At 54.9% G+C, this 11,342-nt stretch overlaps 2 protein-coding genes across 2 annotated transcripts in view; both read left to right on the top strand.

Moving 5' to 3' along the window:
• The window catches only part of MONBRDRAFT_32734 (uncharacterized protein), a gene marked incomplete at its 5' end in the record, with an annotated part of 3,599 nt that extends 559 nt beyond the window's left edge, over positions 1 to 3,040 (top strand). The window contains 13 exons of the mRNA XM_001746599.1: positions 130 to 217; positions 280 to 391; positions 523 to 601; positions 706 to 923; positions 1,026 to 1,109; positions 1,207 to 1,274; positions 1,349 to 1,419; positions 1,576 to 1,707; positions 1,848 to 1,991; positions 2,095 to 2,160; positions 2,289 to 2,338; positions 2,427 to 2,517; positions 2,682 to 3,040. Of these exons, the coding sequence (XP_001746651.1) occupies positions 130 to 217; positions 280 to 391; positions 523 to 601; positions 706 to 923; positions 1,026 to 1,109; positions 1,207 to 1,274; positions 1,349 to 1,419; positions 1,576 to 1,707; positions 1,848 to 1,991; positions 2,095 to 2,160; positions 2,289 to 2,338; positions 2,427 to 2,517; positions 2,682 to 2,782 (1,304 nt within the window). The 3' untranslated portion in view covers positions 2,783 to 3,040. The remainder of the gene's footprint in view (positions 1 to 129; positions 218 to 279; positions 392 to 522; positions 602 to 705; positions 924 to 1,025; positions 1,110 to 1,206; positions 1,275 to 1,348; positions 1,420 to 1,575; positions 1,708 to 1,847; positions 1,992 to 2,094; positions 2,161 to 2,288; positions 2,339 to 2,426; positions 2,518 to 2,681) is intronic.
• Positions 3,041 to 4,380: 1,340 nt separating this feature from the next.
• On the top strand, positions 4,381 to 10,909 carry MONBRDRAFT_8870 (uncharacterized protein; the record flags this gene model as incomplete). Its single annotated transcript, XM_001746598.1, has 13 exons — positions 4,381 to 4,722; positions 4,838 to 4,992; positions 5,127 to 5,230; positions 5,303 to 5,358; positions 5,485 to 5,620; positions 5,742 to 5,947; positions 6,100 to 6,528; positions 6,609 to 7,087; positions 7,211 to 7,714; positions 9,276 to 9,532; positions 9,873 to 9,970; positions 10,069 to 10,138; positions 10,290 to 10,909. 13 exons carry the CDS (start codon positions 4,381 to 4,383, stop codon positions 10,907 to 10,909), a joined length of 3,456 nt encoding a protein of 1,151 aa, XP_001746650.1.
• Between the last annotated feature and the right edge of the window lie 433 nt (positions 10,910 to 11,342).

Here is an 11,342-nt window from a genome sequence, read left to right as displayed (position 1 = left end):
ACGGCGACACAGGAACGTCAACGTGAACGTGACACCTGGACGAGGGGTTGACGTCGATTACGCGTGTTGGACGAGGGCGTGAAGCGTACCACGGGTCTCTGTCTTCTTTTGACGGGCAAGGTTAGTTAGGTTCCAACAGCCGGTCGGGATATGGAGTATGGAACGATTGGTTCGGGCGCCTGCTGGCCCGAGCGCGTGTGAATGTGTGTGTGTGTGTGTGCGTGAGCCTCATCAACCAACTCGTCTCTCCGGCATCTGGGATCACTTTGCATGGGGTAGACCGTGCATCATGGTCAAGTGTGCCACCAAGGGCTGCGAGAAGCAGGCCTCCATGCGATGCCCCACCTGCATCAAGATGAACATTGACATTGGTTCCTTCTTCTGCTCCCAGGTGCCTTGGTTGCTTCTTTGGCGTTGAACCCAGGCGGGCATGGGTGTTGAGACTCACGGCCCGCTCGGACCATCTTGCCCTGCCCTTGCACTGCCCTTGCACTGCGCGCGTTGCTCGTCTCTCTGTGGTAGGAATGCTTCAAGAGCAACTGGAACGAGCACAAAAAGGTGCACAAGCTCGCCAAGCTCGCCATTGAGCGGTCGACGACGGGTGAGAGGCGCCGCCGCGTGTGCCTCTATGGGCGGGCAATTTGTTGCCCCGCAGCCCCTGATGGATTGGCTCATGCTGCGTGCACCTTGATCTCGCTTGTTCAGTCTTGGCCGAGTCCACGCCCATGACTTTTCCCGGGTTTGAGTTTACGGGCACCATGCAGCCATATTCGCAATCGCCCCGCCGCCCCATCCCTCCCCACATTGAAAAGCCGGACTATGCCACCCACCCACTCGGTGAATCCATCAGTGAGACTCGCAACAAAGCCCAGCTCCGCCAGCTCTCCGAAGATGAAATCGCCAAGATGAAGCACGTCTGCAAGGTTTGACACCAGCCACGACCACCGGTGCTGCCCCTGCCCTGCCCTACGTGCCTCATTCGTCGATTTGATTATCGGTGTGCATCTTCGCAATGACCATTACAGCTCGGCCGCGAGGTCTTGGACGCATGCGCCGCCGTCATCAAGCCTGGCGTCACGACCGACGAAATTGACGCCGTTTGCCACAAGGTAGTACATGTCTCCTAGCACCCAGACATGCTTTACCATCCGCTTTCCTATGCAAAACCTCATTTCGCCCCGCCCGTGCCGGCATGACCTACCTCAGGCTTGCCTCGAGCGTGATTGCTACCCTTCGCCTCTCAACTACTACCAATTCCCAAAGTCGTGCTGCACGTGCGTCAACCCGCTCGCCTCGCATGAGCAAGACCCCCTTTGGCCCACTCACTACTTCTGTGCCTTTTCGCCAGGTCAATTAACGAAGTCATCTGTCACGGTATCCCCGACGGCTATCCCCTCAAGGACGGTGATATCATCAACGGTCAGTGTTTTTTTTTTTTTTTTTTTTTTTTTTTTTTTTTTTTTTTCAGCATGCTCGAGTCTCTCGAGTGTCCTTTGCGCAGGACTGCAAATGGGCTTGTCTTGAAACTGTCAGGCCTCTCATTTATTGATTTGTTTGCAACGTCACAACGCGCAGTGGATATCTCCGTATACTATCATGGCTACCATGCCGACCTCAATGAAATGTTCTTGGTCGGCGAGGTTGACGATGAGTCATTCCGCCTGGTGAAGGTGACCTACGAATGTCTATTCCGTGCCATTGCCATGTGTAAGTCGGCGCAGGTTACCCCCACCCTTGTTCTTGGTGCCGGCGCCAATGTTTTTCCATTGCCAACGACCGGGGGTGCCACTACCTCTCATCATCATCACCACTCGGTCCTGCTCGCCTTGCTCTGCATTATACCACAGGCAAGCCGGGCGTCCGATACCGTGATTTGGGTTCGGCCATCTCCAAGCATGCCGAGGCGAATGGGTTTTCCGTTGTCAAGACCTATTGTGGCCACGGCATCAACAACCTCTTCCATTGCGCGCCCAATGTTCCCCACTACGCCCGTACGTCCCGCACAGCCCCTTGTGGCTGCCTAACAATTGTGGCTCTGGACCTGCGCTCTTGCGTTGCTGTGTTGTCCGGTGTTAACCTTGCTTTTTGCTGCAGGAAACAAGGCGGCTGGCGTGATGAAGCCAGGACACACCTTTACCATTGAGCCCATGATCAACGTCGGTGCGTTTATTTTGCGCCCCTTCTGGCCTCATTCCCTTTGCTGCACATCCGTGTCGACCAATAAGGTGGCTGCCGGCGCTGTGCATCCTGTCCGTTTTATCTGCTCAACGAGGTCCCCTCGCGTTTAGGTACTTGGGGTGACGTAACCTGGCCGGACAACTGGACTTCTACGACCAAGGTCAAGCCTGGGCGACGCGCTCTTGGCCTCTCTTTCCACGCTCAATGAGAACTGACATGTTGTTGTCCTGCTCTTGCACATTGAACAGGATGGCAAGCGCTCAGCGCAGTTTGAACACACACTGCTGGTGACGGAGGATGGCATTGAAATTCTCACGGGCCGTACACCCGATTCACCTGGTACGCCCCTGCATCTCAGCCAGAGGTGGATTAAATGTCTGATAAAGGCATGGCGTCTTCTCCTTCCGCCTGCCACTGAGCGCTGTGCTTCATCGACCCTCATTGTCGCAAACCTTTGCTTTCATCGGTGATGGCTCTTCTCGCCTCGTCGATGCTATCTGCAGGAGGTACCAACTGGTTTGCCAACGTGGTCAAGGCCAAGGGTTTGGAGCTCGACTTGGGTGACAATGTACCCGAGGCCATTGCGGCAGCCGCCTCTGCATGAAGAAGAGGTGTCCTGAGCATCTCGCCTTGGGATCTTTTGCTGTAGTAGCTTGGTCGCCTGGCGCCCTCTGGCCATGAGCCGGGATGAGCGCTGCGCTAGTCTTTTGCGCCTTGTGGACCCCTGGTCACTGCTCCTTGCCCTGTTGTCAGGCTGTGTGGGGTCATCCACGATGGGTCGCTTTTGTGTTTGGTCTCGGGAAGGCAGTTGCGCGTTTCAGCACGTTCAGACTGCTCACAGTCAATCTATCAAGTCTTTACGCTTCCTCTTCTCCAGAGTTGATTGAACATGACCACCCGCCGCAGTCCAAGACGATCCAACTCCAAATTCTCTGTTTTTGTTTTTTGTTTTTGACTTTCTGTCTCTCTATCTCTCTGGCTCTCTGACTCTCTGGCTCTCTGGCTCTCTGGCTCTCTATCTCTGGCTCTCTGGCTCTCTGGCTCTCTGGCTCTCTATCTCTGGCTCTCTGGCTCTCTGACTCTCTGGCTCTCTATCTCTGGCTCTCTGGCTCTCTATCTCTGTCTCGCTGTCTCGCTATCTCTCTATCTCTCTGTCTCTATCTCTCTATCGCTCGATCGCTCTGACTTTCAAAAAATTTTCTGATCCAAATTTTTTTTTTTTTTTTTTTTTTTTTTTTTGAATCATCATCAGTGAAATTTTTTTTTTTTTGACTGTTGATGTGTGTGTACTGTCGCCGTCTGTGTGTGTGTGTTTGGCAGCCCCCTCGTCGTGTGGCACGGTTTGCGGGATACTGGCAATCTACCTGGGGGGGATTCTCTCTGCGTTGATTGGGCCTTGTTCCAGCTTCAGTGACCTGCTTGTACGCCGAGGCCTTTCCACAAGCTCCAAGCAAAGACAGCCAGCTTGACTTGAGGTACGACTGGATGTAGGATCGCCAGAAGATCTTCAATGGCACCCGTGCAAAAGCCCTTGAAGCCTTAGAGCCCGTGGTGGCTACAACAGCGCAGCTGTCCATGCCTGCATGCAGCGTTCCAAGCTCTTTTGATGGTGGTGTTGGTGGTGCAGTGTTGTCTCAACTATTTTGACTTCTGCAACCACACATCGGCTCCCCTCGCTTATCGCTGGCATTTCGATTTTAGGCGTCAACATCGCCGGCACTTGAGGGCGCCTCGGCTGCCCTGAGCGCTGTGTGCGGTCCTTCATTGAGCGCCTGATTACCGGGCAGCCCTGAGTGGTTCGGCCGTCTGGCGTCACGCTGTAATACTCGATAAGGTTAGTCGATCCTCCTCTGCCGTGTTGCCCTATTTTGTTAAAAAAAAAAAAACATTGGCGAGACCATTTGATGGCATCTGGGCGACCGGGACAATCAAGACTTGTAAAGACTTGCGCACACGCCCCGACTTGAATGATTTTCGCCTGTGCTCTTGCCTTTCCACATGATGGCTCTCGCTCTCGCCGCCGCCTCATGTATGTGAACCATCACGCTTCTTCGCCAGTCAGGAACGTGCTTCGCCAGGTGCAACCGCGCATTTGCGGCGGCCGCCTGCCCGCCTGCCCGCCGACGCCGGCCTTCTTGCCTCTGCGCTTTGCATCTGCCCTTGCCGTGCCCATTCCACCTCCACCGCTTCTCGCATACCATAATGTCAAACACCGATGCCCGGCCATTTGATCGCGCCCACGCCATTGCGCGCGCTCCACAAGAGCCTGATCGACACCCAGAAATCTCCACCCCCGTGGAATTTGAGCACTTTCTTCACGTTGGTGTCAGCAACCTTGCCGAGGTGAATGAGCTGTGCCTCGACCAACAAGCCAAGTTTCAAGAAGTCGTCGAGCGACGTCAGCGACGGCTGCCCGAGACCCCAACGCAGCGCTTCTCTGACGAACAGCACACCCAGCGTGCCACCCCGAAGCTCACGCCCTCCCACGCCTCCTCAAGCAGCCTGCAGAGCAATCGGCGGTACTCCCGCACCACCTCCACCAAAGTACGCGGCTATGGTGCTTGTCCGTCGTGTGTGCATGAACCCGAATCGCTCCATGACATTCTCCTACCACCCCAACAAGGCTTGCCCTCACCACTTGATGCTCTCCCGGGTACAGATGCTTAAGGCTTTTATGCGCAGCGATAGCCCCAAAAGCACGGCCACGGATGACGAACTCCGTCTGCACATTGCGGATGCCATCCATGCTGTGGAAAACAACCAGGTGGAGAAACTCAACGATCTTCTCAAGCGTGAAATTATCGACGTCAACTCGTGCGTTACCTTGTGATCCCACTCGCCATGCCCGGCCACCAACCCTGTCGCCCCGCGCCCCGCGCTCTCCCTGTGCTCCACTTCATGCATGTTCCTTTGGGGGGTTCCAACGGCTGCCGTTGGATCTTTGCTAGGCGGGATGATGACGAACACACTCTTCTTGATTTGGCCGTCATGCTTAACCTGCGAGGTGCAGTCCGACTTCTCCAATTATACGGCGGGATCGAGAACGACAAATGTATGTCCTAGCCCAGCGATCTTTGTGGACCGTGCACCCCGCACCTTTCTGACGTGTCGTTCGGCTTCTCAGATACCGATGCCAAAGCACGCAAGACGCGCCTCGAGGTGATTCTACGAGCCAAGCAGGTACGGTGCCCCAACCGCCTTTGTATCCCAGTGCACACAGCCCACCATGTTTTTGGCAGCCGTACACCTGGGACGTGACACAGTTCCTGGCCTCACGCGGCGTCGTCTGGCGCGGTGATATGGTAGATTGAGGTTCGCAAAATTCTCACCGCGATTCAAGAGGGGAATGATCGACTCTACCAAGAGTACGACCTCAAGAACAAAATGTGCACGCGCGCTGAGCTGCTTTTCCGAAAGTTTGACAGTAACTATCGCAAAGCCGGTACGCCACCTCGAGCCTTTTGACTTGGCATGACCCCCACATGTGCATCGTTGGACAAGCGTTTGCTCGCGCCAGTGTCATGGCCCCCGTCGCTTTGTTAATCGACGTTTCCTCTGCTCAGGTGTTCCAGCGGCGCCCAGCCTGGTCAGATTGAGTGTGCATTCGCCCACCTCGATCCGCGTGCAAATCGGTCACGTGCGCGACCACGGCCAGGCCGTAGTGACCCGCTACAAGGTCGAGTGGAGTACCGATCCCACCTTTGCAGACAGCCAGCATGTCTTCATTCCCAGCGTAGTGGAATCCTACATCTTGGAAGGACTGGTCGAGGTGGGTTCAGGCTTTTACGTCTTGAAGAACTGCACACACACACACACACACACACACACACACACACGAAGCAGCTTTTGCAGGGGATGGAACAGATAAGCGCCCATTCATCTCAACGTGACTCATGCCTCCTTTCACTCCTCGCATTTCAGGGCGCTCCTTGTTACATACGAGTGGCCTCTCTCAATATCAAGGGCGTGGGTCCAGCTGTGAAGGCACAACCCCCCTTCATCGTCCCGTCGTCTTGGCGACAGCTTGATGATCGTCCTTATCGCACCACTCGCCTACGGACTAGCCTGGCTGCCATTCAGGACCAACTCATGTCAATTGGTGTCGAAAATGACGATGGCTCCTTTGGAGCTTCAGGAGTGCCAGCCACACCCTCCAAGGCCAAGGCCAAACTGATGGCCAAATTTGGCTCAGGTTTGAAGCCCGTGCGCCAGGTCAAGCGCGGCTTGCACCTGGCCGTGGTAGCATTCGACCCTGCTCAGCCCTCGCGCGTCCTTACCATCAATGGCACACCGCCCGTTGTGCCCATCGAGGCTTCTGTCTCTCCGCAAGAGACGGCCGCCCTTGTTCAGGTGGGTCTCAGCGCTTCCACTCTTGTCACCATCAAATCTTTTCGGCTCGCCGCGCTGACCGTCCTACTTGTGCATTGCAGTGGATACAACAGCTTAGCTTTGATTGGGGTGCTTCACGAGGCATGGCGGATCTCACCGAAGACGTGGCCTCGTTGCAAGCCCGAAAGCGTGCGGCCGAAGCCGTTGCCTGCCTGCAAGGACTGTTCAATACCCTCGATCTTGGCCTCTTGTATCACGAGCCCATCAAGGAGGACAACGGCGCCCTGATTATCACCGCGGTGCAAAGCCTCCCACAGAGTGAATGGTCTGGCATCAGCAATGCGCTGAGTTGGTCGGACACTGAAGGACTTGCCGTCAGTAGTACACCGGGAGGCGCGGATGCTGCATCCACGCCTGCTCGTCTTCTGTCCAGTCTATCAGACCTTGTGACATTTGCCAGTGGGGCCATTGAACCACAACTGGAAGGCCTGTACCTCTCCGTGCTTGTGCCGCGCTCCACTGTCGGTGGCCTCCAAGTAACGGTGCTGAAGCACCAAGCGGCCGTGTTGCCGCTCGTTAGGTGAATGTAGTGCCCGCGCTCGACTTTCAACCTCACATGCCCCCTCCCCGCCTGTTCTGCGGTACTGCACGACCACGGGCTCACACCCCGTTGCGTCATCGTTTTGTGCGAACAATCCTGTAGGCTACGGACCGCGCACAACATCTCCCGCGATGAATGGGCCTATCTCCGCGGTGCAGGTCAGAACACGGAACGGGGACGCGAGGGCACAGCGACACACGGACACGAGCTGCTCAAGAGTATCGTGGAGCAGGCACCAGCTGCGCTAGCACTCTTGGGCATCCCGGCCTCGGCCGCCCCCCAGTGGCGCTTGTATGCCGACAATGTCTGGGAGTTGTCGCCACAGGCTTCAGCTCTGGTGCTCGTGTCACCGAGCAGCGAGTTTTTGACTGAAACGACGCACAAAGCTCATTCCGAGAATCGCGATCAGCTAGTTATGCCCGCCGCCTGGTTTGAACGACTTTGTTGGCAAACGCTGGATCCCGATGCCCACCAGCAATATAGTCGCTTATGGTTGCAGGCCGGCAATTTGGCGAGCCAGCTGCAATATGAAGCTCGTGCAGCGCTGGGCGCCGAGGGTGCCTCTAAGCGTCAAATGGCCAATGTGGCCGCCGAGGCACAACGCAGGTACGCGCAGGTGTGACGTGGTATCGTGCCTTGAGCAGCTGAAGGATCGCCGTCCAACATGTATTTTGTGAATCTGTTCATCTGCATGCTTTGAAGGCGTCGCAATATGCTGTGCTGTTTGCCACATGACCTCATCAGTTCTCGGTGTGCGGCAGCTTGAGCGCGGTTTGGAATGAAGCCCAGCTTCTTCCAGCAGTCATCAAGGAGTGCCGCCAGAAAGAAGATGAGGCTCACGTCTTTCCCCTGGGACAGCTCAAGCAAGCCATTCGTGTCATGCCTGCTCTACCAGCTGAGGCTGAGCAGGCTAGATCGGCGGCCAGCAAATCCCTCATTTCAGAGCTGAGAACAGATACCGCTGGCATGGGCTCACTTGTCGTCTTTATAGCCGCTCGCACCCGCCACCATGACATGGTGAAGCGTGAGCTGCGTCTTCCTTTCTCTGCCACCGCCGGACACGTGTGTAAGCATCTAATTGCCAAGCTGGGATTGCCGGAGAGTACGGAGGGGGGCCTTGTGTTGGTGACACCCGATGGCAAGCAAAAGCTCTTGCAACGTGACAGCCGTCCTGTGTTGATGAGCGTACGTTGTGATGCTTTGATGAGCCTGACGCCGCTTGATGATGAAACTGGAAAGGAGGAGTGCCAAGCTCACATGTGGCTTGCGATTGCACCTGATAGGCACATTACCAGCACATTGGCGTTCGATTGGTCTTTCGTGAGGTTGGCGGAGGATAGCAGCGAGGGAGTGTCCCAAAGTACCTTTTCTGTTTTGCTGTGGGGCTCCTCCAGCGATTATGCTATGAAACCTGGCTGGTGTGCTTGGGGATCTGGTGATGGTGATTCCCACTGCCCTGCCTGTCTCCTACCATCTGCATCTGTGCTACTGTGTTCTTCGTTCCGAAGCCTCGTGTGAATAATTATTATTACTATGGTCTCTCAAAATCTGTGCGACTGCGAGTCCGACGAAGCATATCCATCCATGGGATAGTTTAGGGTACTGGGGGTGCGAAGATAGCGTCGTACAACGTGCGTTTTTTCAATCGAGCAATGACGGCTCTTGCCCTCGAAAAGACGCAGAAGCAGCAAGGTCCAAACCTCGGCATGGGATTTGGGGTCGCGAGTCATGGGAATGGAACTTGTAACCGACTACCTTAGGAAAGAAACGATTAAAGTGTGTCAAAAATTCCTCAAGTTGTGAAGTGAAAGTCATTGTTTGTTTTCTTTTGCATCACGCCTACCGTATCTTGCGTTGACATGGTGGTCTACGTGACAAAATCAAACTGTCTCGTCGGCTTCGACACAAAACCGGCGCGGCACCCGACCTGCCTTCTCGTAGAATTGACGTAGCAGTTGCCTGTGATTGCGTTTTGCAGGGTGGTTGTGGTGATAATTCAAGTCGCGTCACCGTTTATCAACTTATCTACTAAGGGCGGTAGGTGGTTGTGTTCCTGTGAAAAGGGGCTTGAGTACATCCCCACTCAACGATTGGTCATTTTTTTTTCCATCTACGATAAACCCACAAGCCAGGTACATTTCGTTAAATGTGGATCCGACTTTGCCAGCATGATCAAGAACGCAGTGCAAAGCGAAGGGCAGCCCCCCAACTTGAACTGCCTGGTGTGTCAAGACACAGCCAAGGCAGGCAAGCGCTACTGCAAGTCATGTTATGGCGTTCTCTACAAACACATCAAGCAAGTGATCGAGATGATCCACCGCGAGGGCAGCCGCTTTGAGACCGACGGAACCTCGACCGAGATGCTCATACGCCTGCGCGAAGCAATGTCACGCACCAAGCAGCGACTGCGGCGACCTTGCAGCGGTATGAATGGTCACGTTGGCGATGATGAAGGCGCCTCTGGGCGACTACTTGAGTCGTCGACAGGCGCATCCGAGCAGCTTCCGACATTGTGCCCTTATTCTTCCTCGATGCTGGTGGGCTGGTGATGTAGGTCATTGCGATCCATACGCGTTCCACTTTGAGACGCCTGCACAGCACAAATGCGCTCGCTGCCGAGTCTTGAGCTGCATAGAACATCTGCCACGTATGTTGTCTCCCTAGTACAGCTTAGCTTGATTTTTTTTTTTTTTTTTCGGTAAAATTAGCAGGGCCCGGCCACTCACCCAAAGTTTGCTCCCTCCTTGATTGTTCAATGTCAAAGGTCTGACGCTTCAGCTGCTGCGCATGCACCTTACTCGAGCTGTTGCATTGGCTGAGCAAACTGTCACCATGTACTCGGAGCTCGATGAAATTTCTCAGGTATGTGGCAAGCAAGCTGGCTTCAAATTGGGCGGATGGATGATTCTGTTTGCATTTGCGCCTCTAACTCTTTCTCCTGTTGATGCTTTTTCCGGTAGGACCAAGACTCATCGCAAGAGCTGTCAACGGCTAGCAATGCCTCGGCCTTTGCTGGTGTGGCCACGTGCGGTGCGTCTGCTCTTCTTGTACTTTATTCATTTGGTCTTTCATACGGTGGGGCGGCAGCGACAAGGAAGGCTAGACTTGTTGATGCATTCCGAGCATCACTTGGAATGGCCACCTGCTCATTGTGCAAACTCTCTGTGCTATTACAACACAGGCGATGTGAATCAAGCGCAGGCCACCGCGGAGCAGCTAAACAAGTTGCCTCAGCTGGCCGACATTTTGGAATCCGGTCATCTCGTGCCGCAGTTTGTCAACACAAATAGTGGCCCCATGCTCGTGCTCATGCCGGCTACGGCACCCCTGCTGTCGGTTCTGCTGGAGACAAGCTCCAGCCGTGAGGAACAGCTCCGAGTTGACCCCGGCCCGACCGGTCCGCACTTCACATCGTCCAGACTGGAAGACAGCCCACGAAGCGTCACGGCACGAGGTCGCATGCCGTGGGAGGTCCAGGAATGCGCCGGCATGGAAACCCATTCTTTTCTAATGGAGACCACGCAAGCATCCGACGAAGACTTCGCGCTGGCTGATGAGATGACACACGGACGAACCTGCTGGATGGACAATGAGCTGCCCTCATCGACAGCCACGACTGTGCCCTTGAGTCACGGCATCGCCTTTGCCATGACTGGACCCTCGAAGACGCCATGCCGCTATGAGGCCACGCAGAGCTTAGATTGGCAGTCAACCTTGTTCTCAAGCGCTGCCAGTCAAGGGCTTGCGCCCGCCCATCAGGGAAGCTTGCCCCTCTGGACGAGTCCAGTGATATCGGGTTGAGAGAACCCCCCACACTCGACCCTGGTGCCCTTGGAACACCCGTATTAATAAGTAATAATATTGAATAGTTGCAGTAATGTATAAGAAAACGTGTCATTCGCGTTGCGCTGCCCTTGCTCTCCCTCTGTCTCTGTCCCTCTCTCTCGCGCTCTCTCTCGCCCTCGCTGTTTCTCTTTTTGACCCGCATGGCCTAAGAACCTCGAGTTATAAATTCAGGACCGTAAAGCATCATCTCTTAGACTTTTCAACCCTTGTTGGCTCGAGAGACTTCAGTTGTTACGGCTTTGGGTGTTTCCACTCGCTTGCCATCGTATGAAGCAGTTATGCCCGGGTTTCACCAGAGTTGAAATGGGATCCTCGCGCGATTCATAGGACATCGTCGCTTCCTGACGTAGCACAACGAAGACGTTGAACATGCAAAAAAAAAATAAAA

This window comes from Monosiga brevicollis, genomic scaffold (assembly GCF_000002865.3).
Source record: "Monosiga brevicollis MX1 MONBRscaffold_13 genomic scaffold, whole genome shotgun sequence".
In the NCBI taxonomy this organism is placed as follows: domain Eukaryota; class Choanoflagellata; order Craspedida; family Salpingoecidae; genus Monosiga; species Monosiga brevicollis.
Note: the sequence above shows the minus strand (reverse complement) of the source record. Positions and strands in the feature narration are given on the sequence as shown.